This window comes from Eptatretus burgeri, chromosome 10, assembly GCF_056783735.1.
Source record: "Eptatretus burgeri isolate ZD-2024b chromosome 10, Ebu_testis_v1, whole genome shotgun sequence".
Classification (NCBI taxonomy): domain Eukaryota; kingdom Metazoa; phylum Chordata; class Myxini; order Myxiniformes; family Myxinidae; genus Eptatretus; species Eptatretus burgeri.
Window position 1 is genome coordinate 106,912,901 of NC_140970.1, and position 22,476 is coordinate 106,935,376.

A 22,476-nucleotide genomic window follows, 5' to 3' on the forward strand; every position below is an offset into this window, starting at 1 on the left:
AAAATATATTACAAAGAAACAATTTTTTGAATATATTTTTTAATCTTCAAATGTCCAGCCACTGTGGTGATGCAGTGCTCTTTGGTGTGTTGCAAGAAAAGGGCAGGAAATACTGTAATTATTCCATTTTCAAAGTGATAATCAGGCCCTTAGAGAACAGAACTTTCATTATCCTAGGAACATCGCCGAGGCCATTAGCATCCATCCCGGGGTAGAAGAATTGAAAGCTGGCTTTGCGCGTTCTTTAGCAACACAGCGCGCACGTGGACCGCACACCCCAGGGGGGCCCCGAGCCGCTGCTTCGCTCTTACACATCGCTGTGATCACCTCCCTGCCCACCTACAATTCTCCTGATTAATGTAGATCACTCGTCAGGTGATGGCATCAGACTCGTTGCACGGAACTTCTTTCTAAACCTTCTATGAGTGTAAGAGCACCCAATGCACATCTCCCCAGGCACGTACTGCAAGAGGATCAATGTCATCAGAACATCCTGAAGCACAAATTGCAACAGGTGAAGGACAATTATTTTTCTCTCTGATTAGCCTGCAACACTGGTCAAAGCAAAACATGTCATTTAAATATAACTGTTGAGATTTTCCCAACAATTTTAATTTCAAAAATAGGGTTGGATGTCTTGACGGTGAGCTCTGGTCTGTTTTTGTTTTTTTTTTCTTCCAAAGATATGGATGAAATTGGGACATGAAGCAAAACATCTTACCGTGTATCTCCTTCGGCCTTTGCAATGTGCCCAAAGATATGTGCAAAGGAGTTGGGAATGATGCCCCGGAGCTCAGGGATAGCGCGGACACCCTCCATTGTGAAGGTTTTTCCAGTGCCCGTTTGTCCATAGGCGAATATTGTGCCTGGAGGTGGAAAAAAAAAAAACCCTGCTCAAGAACAGGAGGGGATGGCTTGGTCCAGACAGACATGGGACAACATAGGTCAGGCTTTGGCCTTCAAAAGCACTATCAACTCTACCTTGGCTATAACTTTTCTTTTGCTTCTCAAATTTCAGTATTGGAATGCAGTTATCCCAGTGGAATTCTCCAAACCAGCAGGTTCTCTGGCATACAGCCATGTCATCAGCCTCTTGGTGTTCCCAAAGGATTCCAAATTCAAAGTAACAGCCTCAGGCATTACCTCCAAAGTATCTCTCAAAGGGTGATGGAGTAAGCTTTTGTGGTTTCTACCAACACTCAGATGCAAAGTTATTATTATATTTATTTAAACAGCATTCATGGTTTGACTAAAGTCCCTTCCAGACTCATGGAAAAATGTATCTCTTCTTCAAATTGCTACACTAATAAACTGTTTCAAAGACAGCGCTTTTTGTGAGCGTGTATTTCCAGGTAACTCTGCAAATTCCCTTTGAATGAAAACTCATACCAGGAAAGAATTAGAAGGATGACCATTTGTATTAACTGTCATCTTATATGGCAGGGCATCGAAGATTATTATTTTGGGTTTGCTTTCCTTCATTATATTCACTGGAGAGTGATTGTGTAGTTTGCATGAAAATTTTGAGTTTCTGTAATATGCATGTGATGTGCAAGCCGAAATAAGAACCGTAACTCATCCACAGACCAAGTAAAGGTGCAATTCACGACCAGACATTTCACAACAAAGGCAGAAGAAACAATAAATGAATAATAAAGGCAAATCATGGGAAAACAAATGCAAAAAGGAAACAATAAACGGGAAAGGATGAAAACACTTAGAGTAAAAGCAGTTGGGCAGATGAGTTCAGATATAAAAACCTATTCAACGCTTCGAAGAAGGGAAGTCTGTGTCAAGTAATCCTCACCATTGTAACCCTCGAGCACAGAGTCTACGATGGGTCGTGCAGTCAAGTTGTACACGTCGACCTGCTTGCTGTCTGGTCCAAAAACCGTGTCAAATGTGAAACTCTTGCAGGGCTCGTCAAGGAAATCAGGTTTGCGTACAACAATCTGGCCTCGCATCTCGTCGACATGCACGGCCTGTTTATGGCCCATGGTCCGCTCCCGTTCGTTCATAGGGCGACATCGTACAACGACCTTCACGTTGTCACCCTCCAATTTTTCACTGCGGTTGCTCTGATAAGCCAGAAAAAAATACAATGGAAAACAAATTTAATCACTCTCGAGTTCAGAGACCACCTTACCCCACACAGTGTTCACTTAAATATCATAAAATTGCAATAAAATAACGATTTTAAAGGTAATATATAAAAAAAATTCTGGAATATTAGCACCGTTGATGCAGTGGCTATTTCACCACCTTATTGAACAAGTTACATTAGTTATTTGTACCTGTTGTTTGTGCCCTTTATCATGTCCTGAAAATCAGGAAGTTTCATGTTTGGAATGATTTTCAATTTTGTTTGACTGCCAGACAGACAGACAGACAGGGGAAAGATATTATCTCACTCCTCTCTGTGCTTGGGCGATCAGGATGAATTCAGAGCCAAAGCACTGCTAAACTGCATGTTGTATGTTCATTTTCTGATTCATGTTCAAAACATAATATTCAAGTTAAGTTAAGTTGTTCCTCAATCATAAAGTGACGTTTGTGGACGAACGTACGGACAGACAAAGTAAGCCTATTGCTTAACTCCGCTTTTTGCTTCGCGTACACGGGGTAATAACTATGCGCCAGACTGATACAAACATAAAATAATAGATTTGCCAGTGAGGATTATAAATAAAAAAATTTTTAAAACATTAAAAAGTGTGTGGTTTTCCTTTTTCAGTATTTTTGCTTGGATATTTTAATGATGTTGGATGTTTTTTGCTTGGATCTGCAATAAGATAAAAGCATCTTGTCCCATCTTGCTCCATAAAAGACTCTGAGCATAGCACAGGATCTGTGCTATGAACCCCATGAACAATACTAAAAATTCATTCCAATACAATAATGTTGCTTACCAGTAACAAAATAAATAGAGTACTTCACATGATCTGAAAACAGGAACAGTCAAAACAATGGGCTTCAAAAGTGATTTGAATGCACCATTGTGAACATGCAGGCAAAGAAAAAAAAAAAAACATGACAAGTTTGAATAATGTAGTTGTTATGTTAATAAAATCAAATCCACAATTTACATTTATTGTGATTATCAATATGTGCAATGGTTATTAAAAAGGTGATGATAAACGCGGAAGTGTCTCGACTCGCATTTTCTGAGTGCCGAGCATCCCTCGAAGGCAAACAAGGCAGGAAAACATGAGGGAGAACAGAGGGTGTATGTGCGGTCCAGCTGTTCAAAGCCGAGTCCCGAATAGCGTTCTGTGCAAGATGGGCATTGTGCACAGGCACGTTGCCCTGAAAAAAAAAAAGAGCACACCTTTGGTCAACATCATTCTGTGTCGTCTTTAATCACCTGCTGTGATAGTCACATGAGGCTGGTGGAATATTCCATTGTGATTTCAGTTTTGTGAGACATAGCCAATCAACAGGATTCCTTCAGCATCTCAAAAAATGAGGCCATGATGTTACCGGCTGAGAGTTGGGTGAAAAATTCATTGTGTGATGGTGATTCTTTGCGCTTTTAATTCATGGGTTCCAATTTAGTTGCAGGATCCCAGCGGTGAAGCAAAGTTTCATCACCAGTTGCCAGATGACTGATGAAGTCTGCAGATCTGTTGAACAGTTCTAGAAACTTGCGACACGATGATGGATATTTCTGTCAATCGGTACTACTGGGGTTTTGAAGGATCCATCTCAATCAAACTTTGGACATGCAAAAGCATTTATGGTGGTGAAAATGCTGCCTTGAGAAATTCTAGATTCTGTGGATACTTTCACTATCTTAATGTGGAGATCTCCATGATTAATGCTTGACCTGGGCAACATGCAGTTAGTGGGTCAGTCACATATGCCAGCTGTCCTGACCTGGGGTTACCTTTAAGTGACTCGCATGAAGTCAGGGACCCATTTGGCTAATGTGGAGATGACGATGCACTTTCACCATACGAGGCCACCACACATTTGTGGATTTCTTTGGAGCTGACACTGTTTTCAGAAAGATTTGCTGACACTTAGATGATAAATTATATAAAGTTCCATAATTGTATGAAGTGCAAAATTTCTGGATAAAACTCGGAAACAACAATGTCAGATTAACAAGATGAATGGTATTTATAAACAAGCATAAATGTAAGTCTATAAAGAGTAAATAAAAAAAGACTGTAGCTCCAGGATGCCAGCTGATACACCGCTCCTCGTTCCTTTTGAATGCCCCTCATACTTAACGGTTAAACAGGGTGTTACAGATGAAAAGCCATAATTTTACACATTTATTATTAATGAACGATTGATGACACACATAAAACTGGTACCACTTCACAGCAGAAAGTGCAAAGCTTTGTTTCATGTTTCATTTTTTGTGCAGAAGTCCATTCATCGATTTGTTGAGCAATTTCAGAACACAGGCAATGTGCGTGGACTAACCAAACATCGTCGCCAGCTGACTGTGCGCCCCGATGAAACCCTGCAGGATATTTGCCAGAGGGTGAATGACAGTCCCCAAAACAAATCAATGCATCATCTGTCAATGCAGGTGAGTATGCCAGAAACAACAACCTGAGGCATTCCAAGGAAGGACAAAAATATGTTTCTGTACAAAATTAATGTTAGGCAGAGACCAGCAGTGGTGGTAAAAAGTGCTGAACCTTCTTTAGAATTTTTGAGAGTTGATGCAGGCTGATCTTCTGTTCTTGATGTGCGATGGTGTTCAGAGCAGGTGTATTTCCATTTGACTGGCGATGTAAGCAGACAAAATGTGACATTTTGGGTGCTTGAAAACACTTACAAAATCTACGAAATGCCGCTTCACACTGAGGTGTGCCATGCCGAAAAATAGATTTATAGACTCTTCTTAAAGGTATATGCTTGGTGTTGGCTTAATGGTGAGGATGGCAAGCTTTGGATCCTAGGGTCCCGAGTTCAAATCCCGCTCAGCTGTTGAATCAATACCAGGTGGGGTAAACTCGGCCTGTCACCCTTCTGAGGTCGGCAAAATGAGTGCCAGCATGCTGGATAGGAGTATCCTGTGTCGGAGTGGCGACCCGTCCAGGATTGTTCCCAATAGCCAAGGAGACTGCTTAAGCAGCACCAACGCTCTGCACAGAGTATGGTTCCAATCTCCTCCTCTCCTCCTTAAAGATATGGAACACGACAGAAGGCTCCAGACATTCCTCTGCAGTGGCAGCAGTTGAGGTTTGCGTTATACAACCGTTTATGATTCATGAACAGTGTTATCCAATAATATACCACATTCCAGTAAAGCACAATGTACATCGATTAGCTGCTATTTTTGCATGCAGGTTTCTGTTATATATTTGCAGTTTCAAGTGCAGAGATAATTCGTCATACAAAAGGCTTAATACCTTTATCACATGTTTACATAATTTACAGTACCGCAATAAATATGAATGATTAGTACAGGACTGTGTCCCCAATCCTTCGCAACCTGTGACCGATTCTGCAACTGAACCGGATGGCGTCAACTCACGTGTCCTAAAAACTGGCTCTGCTGCTCTTACACATCCTCTCTCTGCCCTTTTCACAATGTCATTTGCATCTGCTTACAAGTTTGCCATCATCACTGCATTAAAAGGTGCAAAAACCCATCCCCTTAACTACAGACCCATCAGCTTACTTCCAATCATCAGCAAGGTCATGGAATCCATCATCGCAGTTGATATAAAATCATTCCTTTTCTCCACCTCATCTCAGGTCATCAATTTGAATTCATAGTAGGTCAATCCACCTGGGACATGCTGCTTCTACTCACCAAACAATGGATGGAGGCTCTCAAAGGCAGACATGAGATCAGGGCCATTGCTCAAAACATCTTGAGCTTTTGATATAGTCTATGGTTAGGGTGGCGGGCTTGGGATTCTTGGTTCCTGAGTTCAACTCCCACTCTGCCGCTGAATAAATACCAGATGGGGTTGACTCAGCCTGTTATCTATCCGAGGTCGGCAAAATGAGTACCAGCTTGCTGGGTCGATTGAGCTATTTGAGTATCGGCGGAGTGGCGACCCATTGAGTATTGTGCCCAATAGCCCAGGAGACTGCTTCGGCAGTGCCGACGCTCTGCACAGAGTATGGTCAGATTGGATGGATGGATATAGTCTGGTATCACGATTGTCAGGTATGACCACATCATATGTGTGACTTGCTCCAGGTAACATGTAAACCTATATTAACCTTTTTAATGCTGGGGTTGTCGGCAACGAAACAGTCTCCCCCACCAGGTTTCCTGATGAGTGGGGGTATGCATATGGACACACAACAGGCTTAAAATCAAAACCTGTCAAAAGTCGGAGGAGCTCCTTGTGAGCCAATGGCCATCTGTATGAAGTGCGCAACTAACTGTCTGCAGATGTCCTCCTGCAGTTGGATTTCCCCTTTCTGGGAGGTTGGTGACAGGATTTGCACTCTGGTCACCGTAAAACACTTCATTCTGCAAAACATACAAAAAGCACAAAAAAACCTGAAAACCCACTCCGTGGGAGTACCTCTGTGCAGCTTCCCTTCGTAGGGCAGCTCACCGGATGATGGGATTGGCGCAAAGCCTATGGAACCGCCATTCTTTGATGATAGGAAGTAAAGCACGAGGTAACTTTCCCGGGTCGGGTTGTACTAATGCGTCGAGATGGTGCTGAGGTGTCGTCCACCAGACGGTGGTCTCCTTGGGTTAACCTGAGGTGATACATTTGGGTGGGTGCCTGGAATATCCTCACTCTAAGAGAGATGATCACCTGTCATCTGCGATTCATCGTTTGAACATCATTATTGCAGCACTCTCTGAGGTTTGGAGACCAGATCAGGGCGGGTGGTTACACCTACTACTAGTCTGATTGCTCTGATGGTTACCATGCCCAAGGAGTTGCTGTAGCTGTGTCTAATCAGCTGACTCCCATGATAATTGCGGTAACACCGGTTAATGAGCGTAATATGAGACTGAGGATTCGTCACGCTTTGGGTGTCATTTCCCTGATCCCTGTATCTGCTCCGACTGAGGCGAGCGATCTCACTGTGAAGGAGAAATTCTATGCTGTGTTCAGGTCTGTGGTGGATCAGTGCCCCAGTCAAAATACTCTTCTCGGTTTCGGGGATTTCACTGCATCATCTGCACTGTTAGGGATGGTTATGAAGGATGGGTTGGTCCTCGTATTTCTGGAACTGCGAGCCAGAATAGCACTAAGCTCCTTGACTTTACAAGAAGTCATGGATTAAGGGTGGCTGGTTCATGGTTTCAGCGCCCACAGGGTCATCGCTGGACTTGATATTCCAACGCTGGTGGTTTGGCAAAGGAGATTGACCATGTGCTTGTTGGAGGATGATCCACAACTGCAGGGTCTACCTGAGTGCTCAGTTCCTCAATACTGACCACAGACTTGTGGTAGCAACTCTGAAGTTTCAGCTTCAATCTGGGAGAATGGTACCATCCCAGCCTCGGCTGGATGTTGGCAAGCTCGAGGATGAGAGGGAAGCTGAGGAGTTTGTGAACAAGCTGAGTGGGGATTTGGGGGGTTCTGGGTGCTTTCGGGAATCCTCAAGAGTTGAGGAGTGCCTTCAAGGCCACCATCCTTGATGTTGCCGGTGGATGTCTTGGAACTCAAAGAAGAATTTTGTCTCTCAAGGGACACTGGCCACCATTGACCAGAGTCGCAAGGCCAGGCTGAATGGCAGAGCTGAGCTGTTCAGGTAGCTGAGGCATAAAACTGTACATGCACCAAGGGTGGACAAGAACGCCTCTGTGTGAGGAATGTTGGGGGGTAGAACATTACCTGTGGTAAAGTGATTCTCGTACTGCTTAGAGGGAAATTTATTCATTGCATTCCTCCAAGCCCGTCCCTCGGTGTACTGTAGTTAGAGCAGAGAGCGGTAGGCTCTTGAGAGAGCAGTCCAGAGTGAAGGCCCGCTGGGCCGGTTACTTTGAGTGGCTCTACCAGGCTGATCCACCAGCTGTCGAGTTAGATGTTAGGGGTGTTACTATCCCTATTGCTGGCCCTCCAATCAACTGTAATCCACCTTTGTTTGTGGAAACACAGGCTGTGGGGAACCTGTTGAGATGGGGTAAAGCTCCTGGGATCTGTGGCATCCATGCTGAACTGACTGGAAGATGATCATCCCAAATGACTGATCATCCCAACTGAATGGAAGAGGAGCCTAGTCCCTCTCCAGAAAGGGAAAGGTGATCGCCATGATTGCAACAACTACCGAGGAGTGACGCTGCTCTCACTACCGGGCAAGGTCATTATTCAGATAACGCTTGATGGTGTTCGCCACCAATTGCTTGAGCACCAGCATCCAGAGCAGTCAGGCTTTACACCAAAGAAGTCAATGATTGACCGTATCCTTTCTCTTTGGGTCCTTTCTGAACGCAGACGAGAGTTTCAGTAGGGGCTGCTTGCAGCGTATGTTGATCTCTGCAAAGCGTTTGATTCAGTGACTCGGGATGCCCTCTGGAGGATTCTTGGTCTTCATGGGGTGCACCAAAACTGATGAATCTGATCTCTGAACTATACTCTGGTACTGAGAGTGCTGTGAGATGTGGTAATACTTCTGTATCTCTGACTTATTTCCAGTTGTTACTGGAGCTCCTCAGGGGTGTGTACTGGCCCCAAGACTTTTCAGCACTTGGTTGGACTAGATTCTGGGAAGGACGTCCAAAGGATCAAGCTGCAGTGCATCATTTGTCCAGTCCTTGGTGCACTTGGAATACCAAGACCAGCGATGATCCTGTGGCCACTGAAACCATGACCCAGCCACCCTCTGTCCATGACTTCTTGCAAAGTCAAAAAAAAACTTAGTGCTATTCTGGTTCACTTTTGCAGACCAATGGGGAATAACACATGTCTCATAAACATCTCTGTCAGTGCCAGTTGATGCTTTGAAATCCCCCAAGACAAGAAGAATATCTCGCCTAGGGCACTGATAAACCACACTCGAGTGCAGCATAGAATACCTCCATCACAGTGAGATCACTCGGCCCGGTCGGAGCATATCAAGAGACCAGGGAAACGACACTCAAGGAGTGAGTAATCCTGTCTCATAATATGCTTGTTGACTGGTGTTACCTCAATGATCATTGGAGTCAGCTTATTGGACACAGCTACAGTAACTGCTTGGGCATGGTGACCATCAGAGCGACCAGACCAATAGCAGGCGTTACCACCCACCATGATATCATCACTATCCGGTCTCCGAACCTCAGAGAGTGCTGCAATACCGATATTCAAACGCTTGACCTCAGATGATAACAAAGACAAGTGATCAACCTCTCTTAGGGATAGGACATTCCAGGTATCCACCCAAAGGAACCGCCTCAGGTTAACCCAAGGAGACCGCCGTTGGTGGACGACACCTCAGCACCACTCCGCCACACACCACCGCAATTTTACCCAGGATGTCTACCACGTGTTTTCCCTCCTAACCTCAGAGTGGGGGTCCCGAAGGCTTTGCCCCAATCCCGTCATCAGGTGAGCTGCCCTATGAAGGGCAGCTGCAAAGTCGATACTCCCACGGAGTGGGTTTTCAGTTTTCTTTGTATTTGTTGGTTTTGTGGAATGAAGCGTTTTATGATGGCCGGAGTGAAAAATCATACTAACCAACCTCCGGAAAAAAAAGGTAACCCAAATGCAGGAGGATGTCCACAGACACAATTGGGCACGAGATATGGATGGCACTTGGCTCACAAGGAGCTCCTCCGCCCTTTGATAGGTTTTGTTTTTAATTCTGCTAGGTGTCCATCTCCATACATTACATCCTCGTCACTCGTAAACCTGTTGGGGAGATTGTTTAGTCGCTGATAACCCGACCATGAAACGGGTTAGTACAGGTATAAATGGTACCTGCAGCAAGTCACAGATTTAATCTGCCTTAAACTGACAAAGTTAGGTTCGATGTTTCGAGCTGTAGCAAAAATTAACCTGGGAGTGCAACAATGATTGGGCAAATAACCTTATTTCCTTGCTTGAGGTTGTATCGGATTGTGTGGTGTGTGTAATACACACACACACACATATATATATATATATATATATATATATATATATATATATATATATATATATATATATATATATATATATATATATATATATATATATATATATATATATATATATATATATGTGTATACCCCGGTTAAAATAGGTGTACCATATCCCTGTGTTGTAAGAGGCGACCAGGGTTGCGTCAGGAAGGGCATCCGGCGTAAAACATGTGCCAAATCACTATGCGGATCATACGGATGATCCGCTGTGGCGACCCTGAACGGGAGCAGCCGAAAGAAGAAGAAGATATATATATATATATATATATATACTGAAATGCTCCTAACTTAGACCAATGCCGTGATGATGTCATCATGACGGCATCATGCCTGCAAAGCCTGATATGCCTGTATCAAGCAGTTTATAAATGCAAAGCCAAATGCTGTCACCAAGTGGATGAAAAGGGAAGCTGCTGACCTGGTTTGGACCTTACTGCGGCTCGTCAGGAGAACATATCGCTATTTCATCCACTTGGTGACTTCTGAAGCCTTTCAGCCTTATATGCTGGCTGTCAATGCCCTACTGCCTGTGACTGGTGAGCCCACATTGTATTTGGGCCCAGCAAGTGCCATATGCCACATGGACACATTGTGTTACATCCACCAATCACAACCAAAAAGCATCATTGCTATTAAGCAGTTGGGGAATGCATTGATGCAAATACTGAAATTCTCTGAACTTAGACCGATGCCGTGATGACAGTCATCATGACAGTGTCATGCATGAGAACCCCGAAGGGCTTCCAGCAGTCCATGTAAGGCAAAGTCAAAAGCTATTACCAAGCAGATGAAAAGCGAAGCCATCAACCTGGTTTCACCCCTATTGGGACTCATCAGGGCAATATATATATATATATATATATATATATATATATATATATATATATATATATATATATATATATATATATATATATATATATATATATATATATTGTTGTGGGTAGGGTTCGGTGGCGATGAATGACCACTAGGTGGAGCAGTGGAGTCGTCTCCCATCGAACACCTGGAATTTAGGTCGTAACCCTTGGATAACTCCAAAGGTCACGGGTCCCTTAGCGGACCGTGGTCGCCAATATTTTTATGGCGTGGGGAAGGGTTAATTGCCTAATTTCAATATACCTAAATACCCACGTCGTCCAACTACTGGGGAAACCACACCCTCGGCCGACTTTGTCCGAATCGAGTCGCTATCACCGACTCGGATCCAGCGTAAGCGAGCGGAAGTTACTAAAGCCGCGCCGGACCAAATGATCAATTTACCGGCCCAAACGGCATCACTAATTCTCAAGTCCGAACCATGCTGGGTCAATCAAAGAAAGGACAGAAACGAACTGGAACATTTAGTAGGGGATTAATTTTACAATCATAATCGGGGAGGGAGCACACAGAGCAGAGTTATCTGAATAAAAGGTAGGCAATGTACAATGAGCAAAGAAAAAGCACTTCATTCTACTTACAGGACAGTGCCACACACACACACACACACACACACACACACACACACACACACACACACACACACACACACACACACACACACACACACACACACACACACACACACACACACACACACACACACACACGAAATGGACCCCGTGGGACTATTTTCGGCCTTTCAGCTCGGAGGGAAGGCGAGCTGAGGGCAGGGGCCTAGCCGGGTACCTCTCCTGCCTTGTGCGGTCACACCGACCCGAACCACTGGTGGGACTCGAACACACGACCCGAAGTCCACGGCCCACGAACGAGACCGCTCAACCACGACCACCACTGTCTCAGACTGCTCCAACCACCACACACGACCGTCTGCCACGACGACAGACTGCTCAGAATCGCCACGATCCTCCTGTCTGCCGTCCTCTCGTCTCCCACAACAACCCTGCCGTCCTCACTTTCACCCGGTCTGCCGAAAACTGCTCCTCATAACCATTCTCCTCCTCTTTTTGGTGGGAGGGGTCTCTTCCCCTCGCCACTCGCATCCTGATTGGCCGGGGGATTGTCGGACGACTCGTGGCCGCCGTTGATTGGACGAGCTCACGGTGGGCGAAGGGAACCTCACCCCTGTACGTGATACGATGCACGTGGGCGATGGCATTGTTGTTGTAGAGGATGTAGTTGTTGAAGATGTAAAAAAAAAAACTAACTGGAAAATAACTCGTAGGACACACACGAAATTCCCTTTTGACAGAAGGAAGGATTCTAACGATTAACACATACTTATATAAATAACTGAACTACGGGGACTCTGGCTGCTTGTGTGCACAACGTTTCCAAATCCGTAACTATATATATATATATATATATATATATATATATATATATATATATATATATATATATATATATATATATATATATATATATATATATATATATATATATATATGACGAGGTGTAAGTCGTCATATATATATATATATATATATATATATATATAAGACGAGGTGTAAGTCGTCACCATCGGGACCGAGAAAAAAGTGACGACTTAGACATGTGACGACTTACACGTATGCGAACATTCATGATGACTGTGGGTTGAAGGATGAAGTCGCGCGTGGCCTGGACACGTACGTGTGAAGTGACGAGTTACACGCTGCCGACTTGTGCCTAGTCTACTGTATATATATATATATATATATATATATATATATATATATATATATATATATATATATATATATATATATTTATATATATATATATATGTGTGTGTGTGCGCGTGTGCGCGTGTGTGCGTGCGTGCGTGCGTGCGTGCGTGCGTGCGTGCGTGCGTGCGTGGTCACAAAGTGGGTAAGCTGTGGTATGTTTGTGGGAAATTCCAAATAAAACTATTATGAGGTACTTAGACAAACCATCAATGGTCAGAAATGAAAGTGGACATCTTGGGGAACCTGTAGAAACTGGCAATATCATACTCTCCATTTCCATGTTTTATTAAAGATTAATTAAAGCAACAGAATATGGGTATTGTAACCTCAGAAATGTTAGTTTGATTGGTAAAATTTTTATTTTACCGGACGTTTCTTATGTGACAGTTATTTTGAGTGTGGTAACTCAGAATGTGAACTTTGGTGTCTCTTTTATGTTTTGATGATGTTCTGTCTCCCTGTTCGGGTATTCTGGCATCTACCCTATCTGATGAAATAATGGATTCGTACATAATGCTTCGTGTCCACTGCATCGACAACAATAAGGAGTACAGTGTTGATAATGTTTCTTATGATTTTTATTCCAAATCTCCCTTAATTTCTTGGAAATATGACAGAGTCTAACGGCAGAAAAATATAGATCAAAATTGTGATCAGAAAAATAAAATTCGGACCACAAGTAATCCCGTCTTGATTTTCGTGTCAGTCCCGTTATGTACGAATCATCATCTCTCGGCGGACGCAAATAACACTAGCATTAGAAAATCTTGCTGTCTTGCAAACTTCCCCGATTGATGGATATAATAGGCACTTGCAAGCATGTCAGCACATTTCCATTCGCCGTCGAGCACAGCATTTGTCTTCGTGTCCATGTCTTTGCGAGATCCACAACGTACGAATCCAGCGTGAGGACGCCGAGCCAAACGAGGTAACTCGCATTTGTCTGATAATTCTTCATTTTAACCAACGCTAAAAAAATTTTTGGTGCTTCTTGAGGATCCGAGAGGTAAGGATTATGTTTTTCTTTTCATGTTTAAAGTGATTATTTTCAAAAGTTCGAAAGAAATAGATTCGATTTTAACATTATTTTTCGCTTACAAGTGTGGCTTTCTTTGCTACTGAACTCGTCTGTGTTTTCTTCGTAATTTATAACATCAGACTCTCTCAAAATGTGTTTTTTTTTCTTTTTCCTGTCACATATTGAGCCTGTTTAAAAAGGCAGAGTAAAAATTATCTGTTTCTTATCCCAAAATATTATATTTACGTTGTTTTTTTTCATCTGATTCCGTACATAACGCTGACGCCAAGCTCAAAATTCGAACATGTATTTACAGTGTTGTATATAATCAGTGGTAACTTTAAAACCGGACGTGCTGCAAGTCTAAAAATTTATATTTAGCTCTTTGAATACATGCAGATTAACATAATGGGTTGCATTTCATGTTTCCCTAAACTTTTTTTTTTGACCTTTGTGTAACAGTTTGTGTACCCACTTTGTGAGCCATGCACATATACATATTGTTATCCTCCGCCATCGAAGATGGACGGAGGTTACTGTTTTCACCCGTCTGTTTGTTTGTTTGTGAACAGTATTACGGAAAACTCCTGGACGGATTTCGACGAAACTTGGTGGGGGGATTAGGTATGGTCCAAGGATCATGCCATTAGATTTTGGACTTGGTCCAAAGTCCAATATGGCCGCTATGGCGGCCATTTTGAAAAAAATATTTGAATTTTTGTTTTTGCATTTCTACATGTTTTAAGTGATTTCCAACCTAAAAAATTAATTTGTTAGAGAAAAAAAAATTTTGTACCTTTCTTTTCAAAAAAATTTCGATTTAATTTTTTGGGCATTTCTACATGCGCGTCGATCGAGTTTAGTTTATTCAATCGTGGTTCAGTAGAGTCTGATCCGTTTTGACCTACAATGAATAGGATATCATGTTCACTTAAGTGACCCAGCAGTATTGGCGGCGGAGGTTTTGCACTCGACCGAGTGCTCCCCCTCTAGTTATGGTTGTGGGGGTAGATGAAAGGATTTAATTGGGAATTTAGCATTGTGTGGAGTTGCTTGGTCTGTGTACGAGAAGAAAGCATCTCGATGTAACTAAGTTGGGGAATCTGTGAGCATAAGTGTTACGTGTCACCACACGAGGGGTGGTGCGGTGTTAATTAGCCTCGGGAGTAAGAAGAAGTTCCCCAGTACATGATTGCCCTCTGATTTTTCCAATGTTCTTATATTTCAAGCCAGATAATGAAGGTGGAAAACGCCCCGAAAACCACAACAAACGGTCAGAAAGCCCCGCCTTCCCGGGTTTGGGGCATGCAGGTCATGTCCCTTAGAGGATATTGAGCAGGAAAGAGAAGGAGCACACAGGAAAAAGGTGGCGGATCTCAAAGAGAGATTGGTGGGATCAAGGTCGAGGGCAGGCAGGCTTGGGCATTTTGGGATTGTGGAAGGTTTCTGTCTGGATAGGACAGAAGTTCGGCTCGGACACGTCTGGAAAGGATGCACACGAAGTACACCCCTTCATGGCAATGGTATTCCTGATGGCAGTGGCCTCTTTCAGCAGGATAATGCGCCCTGCCACACTGCACATATCGTTCGGGAATGGTTTGAGGAACATGATCAAGTGTTCACGGTGTTGCCCTGGCCTCCAAATTCTCCAGATCTCAATCCGATTGAGCATCCGTGGGATGTGCTGGACCGACAAATCCGATCCACGACGGCTCCACCTCGCAACTTACAGGACTTGAAGGATCTGATGCTGATGTTTTGGTGCCAGATACCACAGGACACCTTCAGGGGTCTTGTCGAGTCCATGCCTCGGCGGGTCGGCGCTGTTTTGGCGGCACACGGAGGACCAACAGCATATTAGGCAGGTGGTCATAATGTTTTGGCTCATCAGTGTATATGTATATATATATATACATATATACATCTTGACATGGAGCTGGTTGGCCCAAGATAACCCCCCCACCCCCCGACCTAAATAGTGGTGCCGGGCGGTTAACACCGACAGCCCCCGGGATGGCCGAGCAGTTCCTTATTAAGAGGAGGCGGACACGTTGATCTTCAGAGATTCTAACACGTGCTCGAAGGGCATGGCGGAGGGCAAGGGTGGATGGGCGGAAGAGTATGGGTAATGAAATGGATACACAGAGGGTTTATCCTCGAACCACACTACAAATGGATGAATAGTTTCTTCAAAGAAATACATTGAATGAACATACACAAATATTTACAATGGACGATAATTCAAAACGAAATGAAAATAATACGATATTGTTACGAATTTCGGCCCACTCGGCGTGCGATCGGCCACGTAACTCAAATCGTGACGCGTCGCCCACCGGAACAGACAATTCAGTCGTGACCCTCCTTGGAACTAACGCCAGGAGCTCGTCACGGGTGGGTCTTTCGACCCCACCACAATCGTGCCAATCGGCCACCCGCGCAGGATAGGGTTGTTTGCCAAACTCGACCTTCCTAAGTACCTGCGCGGGTAGTTTACTGGGCGATCGTACCTCGCCGCTGGCCGGCCTAGGACACGAACCGCTTAAGCGGTCCGTTCCGTGCTTCAGTGATAACCGAGCGGTGTTATCGCCGGCCCCGACGGACGTGATTATTTACCGGGTGCTTACACCCTTCTACCAATTCCTTCCGTGATGCAAGATGGAACTTTCAAACAAAGGAAAGGACGCAACGAAACGGGAAACAGTTCGACAAGTACATTTATTTCACACACACACACACACACACAAGGCAAGCACGTATTCACAGCCATACAATAATTCAGGTACGTATACAGTGAAAGCAAGAACACAACGCAGAGTTACAACCGAATAAAAAGGGCAATTATTTTCGCACACTTATACAGGTTTACTTACAAGACTAGCGCCACACATACATTTACACAAAAAGCAAAGAAAACAAAAGCCACCCTCATAGGCAAGGAGGCAGACAGGTCCGTGGATCAAATGCGCGTGGAACCTGGATGAGCGGCCAGGTCCACGAGACCGAAGTGGTCTTACCCGCGCCCTCGTGGCGCGATGGCGGGCAAGCCGCAACGTCAGCGTAACGCGCCTGACTCCGTGCCCCTGGCGTGGCCAGGGAGCTCCCTCTGGCGTGCTCCGCGCAAGCACGCGTTTCTCGGTCGGCACCACGGTTGGGGTGGGGAACGGACGGGGTTACCGGCGCTATCTCAGCACGGATGGAGGGAATTGTTGATGCCTGGGATGGGGAAGGTTCTTCTTTCTCGGGATGGGGAGAGGGGAATGGCTGACACTGGGTCCCCCCTAACGGGACCTCGGGACCGCAGACTCCGGTGAACTCTCGCCCCCGCGCCCTCCTCCGCGATCCCTGCTCCACTCCACAACTCGCCCCTCGACCCCCACTCCGAGCTCCATCCCCGGTTCGTCGATCGGGCCCCGTCTGCACTGCCTGCTTCGAGCTTCTTCCTTTCCATCGTCCGTCCCCGTATATCCTCCACTGCCGACTTCTCCGATTCCACCCCGAGCCGCGCTCGCTCTTATATAGCCCGGAGGTGGAGCGCACATGCAAATACGTGGATCAAATCGCGTTTGGAGGCGGGGCTACGCCGCCCGATGTTCAACCATTAGATGGACGGAAAGGGGGCGTGAACCTCTCCTGATCCGTTTCTCTCTCCAAAAAGGGATCCATATGCTTCGCGTTTGGAGGTGGGGCCACACCGCCCGACGCTCAGCCATTGGACGGACAGAAAGGGTGCGTGAACCTCTCCTGATCCGTTTTTCCTCTCCAGAAAGGATCCATGTGCACTCGTGGCACGATGCATTTGGTAACAATCACCGAACGGGCTTTGGACAGCACAACGTTCGGTGTTGACAGGTGGTGTGGTTGATGGTTGTGGAGGGAGAAAGGCGAAGGTGGTGGGGGGTTTGCTGTGGTGGTTTTGGTTGTTGGCGGGCGTCGTTTGAGAATGGGGGTGAGGCGATGTTTGCGGGGTGGGGCTGTGGAGGTGAAGGTAGTGGCAGTTTGGTGTAGTTGTTCGGGGGCGTTGTTGGTGGTGGCGATTGGTCCAAAATAATGACAGAGAAAAGAAAAATGGCTATCTCAAAGGATCGCAGCCTTGTGAACACGGAAATTCCCTCTAAACAACGGTGGGGAAATCTAACTACACATATACTTATCGTCATAACTGATCTAAGGACCCTTTATGGTGTATTGCGAATTTCCACAGCCGTAACAATATAAATAAATCCTACAGTCGAAGCCTCGCACACACTCAAATACAGACAAAGGGGACACAAAATAAAAAGAAAAACCCACCTTCCAAACTCTTGCTTTACCGAGCTTGGCCCAGAGCTGATCCTTGTGGAACTGGAATCGAAGCACTTCTGTCATAACAGAACGAAGGCATGCCAGGCATTCTGCGAGTGCCACTCCACATCAAGGCTCAAAGCCCCAGTGTCACCGCTTCGGGCGCTCCGCTCGTCTTAATCGACCCGACCAGAAGCAAAAGGCTGGCGTCTTACTTCGCCACACGAGCCAAACCCCCTCAACACGGATTCAATGGCCATGTCATCTTCTTTGGTGTGCGCTCAATCTCCGCTCTCACCTCTCCAAACAATGCACCTTGTGCCTCCACTCTGACCATGGCTCTCCAAGAATGCCAAGTCAACTCCTTCTTCCTCCTAAAATGCACAACCTCTCCGATGCGCTCCATTTCTTTCACCCTTCACAATGCGCAAGCTACCTTTCATCACTCCACTTCTCTCTGTCATATTTTATCCTCTCACTCCGGGGCGTGGCCTGCTCGCACCAAACCCGGGAAGGCGGGCTTCTGCCTGCTCGGCGAGCTTCTGACGTCACGCCCATTAGTCCTTCGGGGTGTGACTTCGCATGTTGTCAACCTTTGAAGGGGGGCTTCCTGCCCATTTATTGTGGTTTCAGGGACGCATTCCCCACCTTCATTGCCGATCTTGAAATATAAAAACATCGGGAAAAAATAATCACAGAGGACAATCACATACTGGGGAACTTATTCTTACTCCCCAAGCTAATTAACATCGCACCACCCCTCGTGTGGTGACATGTAACACTCAAGCTCACACACTCCTGACTTACTAAATCGAGATGCTTTCTACTCGTATACAGACCAAGCAACTCCACACAATGCTAACATCCCTATTAAATTCTTCCATCTACCCCCACAACCGGAACAATATATATATATATATATATATATATATATATATATATATATATATATATATATATATATATATATATATATATATATATATATATATATATATATATATATATATATATATATTGGTAAAGGTGCCCGTCTTGGACGGGCGTCACTGGCAACATATGGTAAAAGACAGATAGCATGAATGTATTTTAAACAATATATTATATCATTTTTATCCATTGATTATCATTCAGGTTTTCCACTCCGACTGTCCCGCAGTAGCTGCACTTCGATGACATTACCACGTAGTTTAGTGACTACACAACGTGACCATTCGTGAGTTCCGGAGGATCTATAGAGCGCATTAAAATTACAGGGCACCCTACTTTAAAGTGATCCAAAAGGCCGGATCAGTTTCGTGTACATATTCATACCTTGTATATTTTAGCTGGCCGGATCAGTTTCGTCTACATATTCATATCTTGTAGATTTTAGATGATTCTGAAACTGTTAACAGCATGTCGATCGGATGGTTCTGTGATTTTCTACGGTAGTAAACAGAAGTACGACTTAAGCCTGTACGCCACTATGCGGAGACCCGAGGACCTAATATTTCACAACAAACTAAAAACTCACAAAATTTGAAGATATTTTAAATAAACAATTTATTATAATATCAATTAAATATCATTTTTATCCATCGATAATATGAATTGTTCTGTACAGCTTTTGTTGTTCTCCTGGGATCTGCGCATCCATCCACGATCTATGTTCTAATGAAGTGCAGTAGGAATAATAAAAACAGCACCGTGCGGGAGTATAGGTAATCTCTCCAAAGCTCTCGGAAAGCCTGAAAATGCATCACGATCGGTTTGATTGTGAACAGATATACGGACGGACGGACATCGAGACCGGTTTTATTAGGTCATCATGAAGGTACCGCTTGATATTACGCATTGAAATAGAGATATGAATACTCAAGTGAGTTTATTATATGCTATGATTGATAGCTTATTGACAGCTCAATAACATGAGCAATTTACTATGGCGCATAGTGATTAATAATAACATACTCTACAAAAGGTTTTACGAACTCATCTTAGTGGTCCTCTAAAAAAATGGGAAACATTTTTATTTCTTTTTTATGCAATAATTCCTCCCATTTTGCAAATGGAGAGCATGAACTGTTTAACGACCATAATCATCAAAACGAATTTTGAGGGGCCTCTTAAGGAAGACAATAATATAATCTATATTAATATTTCGGCACGTCCCTTTTTTTGTTCCACCATCAGATTTTCCACCATCAGATTACTATATATATATATATATATATATATATATATATATATATATATATATATATATATATATATATATATATATATATATATATATATATATATATATGTCAAAGCTTGTTTCATTTCATGCAGTAACGAAAATCTGATGGTGGAACAAAGAAAGGGGCGTGCCGAAATATTAATATAGATAGAAGATATCCAAACATACATATATATTATATACGTACATACACAGCACAAGAAAAACGAGAATTCCTTCCCTGTCGTAATTCTCTGCAGACAACTGAAGTAGGACACATTACCAACTGTAGTATATGAGAGTACTACTCTCATACACTATAGTTCTTACTGCAGAATTTTTGCTTGGGAGTACCTGTGGAAATTCAACACCCCTTTTCAAAATTTTCACCTTTTGTTGCCTTATTGCTTCAACAAAATGGAAAAAGGGTGAAAATTCATTCAAAATCAACTTTTTTCATCACACAAGCGGCTGAACCAGAAAAGTGGAAAGCCTGATGTTGGTTGCTGAATTAACACCAGGTGGGGTTGGCTCAGCCTGTCATCCTAATGAGTACCAGTGTACTGGTATAGGAGCACAGCATCAGCAGTGTAGCCACGCTTCCAAGAAATGATCGTGAGGAGGAGGAGGCTGAGGTTGAGGCGGAGGCGGAGGAGGGTCCTCAGCTGAGAACATGTGCTGAGGTATATTCCGTTACCAATCAGCTTGGAGAGCGCTCGCCAAATGGCTAAAGCACTGAAACAAGCACTCCAACGAAACAGTTGATAAGGAACGGCTGGCTAGGAAAGCGATAGCTAGCTGATTGGTAATGGAGCACACCCCATGGATCATCATTTTTTCGTGAGTTTGTGTTTACGGCTAGCGTAAGATAAGGAGCTTGCTGTCATTCTAATCATATAAAATAATTTGATATTTATCTACAGTAGGAGCCAGAGGGGATCACTGTATTCTTTTTATTACTGCCAATTATTGTGATTATTATTGTTCATATTATTATGAATATTTTGCAATACAGTACTGTTTCATATTATCATTAATATGCTATGTGATTATTATTTTGAGATATCCTTGGAAAAATGGCACGATAGGGTGGAACGACGCTCATGCTGCTTTATATATACACCTTTCCATGGTGGTAAAGGCAATAAAAAAGGAATTCCTCCAGTTTTCTTTGCATTTGAGTCGAAAGCAACATAGACTAAGCAAGTGTGAAAATAATTCAGAGTCCTTACTCGTGATACAATTGAGGGTTCTGAAGAGCCTCTTGTAATCCTCGTTTGGGAGCCTCGTGAATGGAGGAGGCCAAAGGGCCGACCACGTGCCTCGTGGTTGCAGCAGGTTGATCAGCATCTCAAGGAGATGGGGATGGTCCAGGCATCTGGCCAGGGGATGGCCAGACGGCGGCCTCTGGAGTCCCGGCGGAAAGTGGACGCAGCGACACGCTGCTCCCATACCTGACCTGATCTGACTCGTAATACCTTCTCCCACCACCACAGGGTGTATGGCGCTATACGATACACATTTGCGAAAATAATTTGCGTTGCCTCATCTTCGGAAATTCTGGTGAGGAGGCCAAATGAAGTCGCTACAGCCTTTGCCATATGACCCATAGTCCGTTTGGCAAGTTTAATTGGTTGAGATTTGTACAAGTAACGACCAAATACATCGACGTCAGACAGACGGACGTCAAAATGCATATATTAGTGTGATAACACATCGACAGGTTGACAGGGGCCCCACTGGGCCACTATTGCGTTTTGAATGGGGCCCCCAAATGAATAACGCCACCTCTGCACGCGGACGCACAGTCAACCTCGCTGGCACTCTATTCTGTTATAAGAAACATACCTTTTGATGTACTTGGCTTTACAGTGGATGCTTTGACCTTGTGTCTGTGGGTGATGTCCGAAGGATATTCTTCGTTCGGAAGCAGCACATGGCTGCGGGGTAGCATCATTGGCTGAGGGCATGGCTGTACTCCTGATGCAAAGCCCTCTGACGGTTATGGCAGGAATTTGGATTTTGTTTAAGGCGCGGCGATAGCTCGCCTGCTCTTCACAAAGGACACCGTGGGATGTACAACATCCACCAACGAATGCTGGAAGACGCAACGCCTGGCTTTAAGACGTCCATCCGAGAGATGGTACTCACATTGATGAATGATCCTGCCTGTGGAACACCATGATGACAGTTTATAATCGGGTGGGATTCAAACCCAGGCCGGACAGCTGCAGCTTTGAGGCGAGCGTGCGTACCTCCATGCCAT

At 44.3% G+C, this 22,476-nt stretch overlaps 1 protein-coding gene across 4 annotated transcripts in view; it reads right to left on the reverse strand.

Annotated features, from left to right (window-relative positions):
* KIF3A (kinesin family member 3A) overlaps window positions 1-22,476 on the reverse strand; it is a 198,155-nt gene that overhangs the window by 174,872 nt on the left and 807 nt on the right. For all 4 annotated transcript variants that reach the window (XM_085899852.1, XM_085899850.1, XM_085899851.1 and 1 more), the window contains exons 2-3: window positions 1,808-2,078; window positions 722-866 (exon numbers count right to left, since the gene is read on the reverse strand). In XM_085899852.1, coding sequence (XP_085755978.1) covers window positions 722-866; window positions 1,808-2,078 — 416 coding nt within the window. The remainder of the gene's footprint in view (window positions 1-721; window positions 867-1,807; window positions 2,079-22,476) is intronic.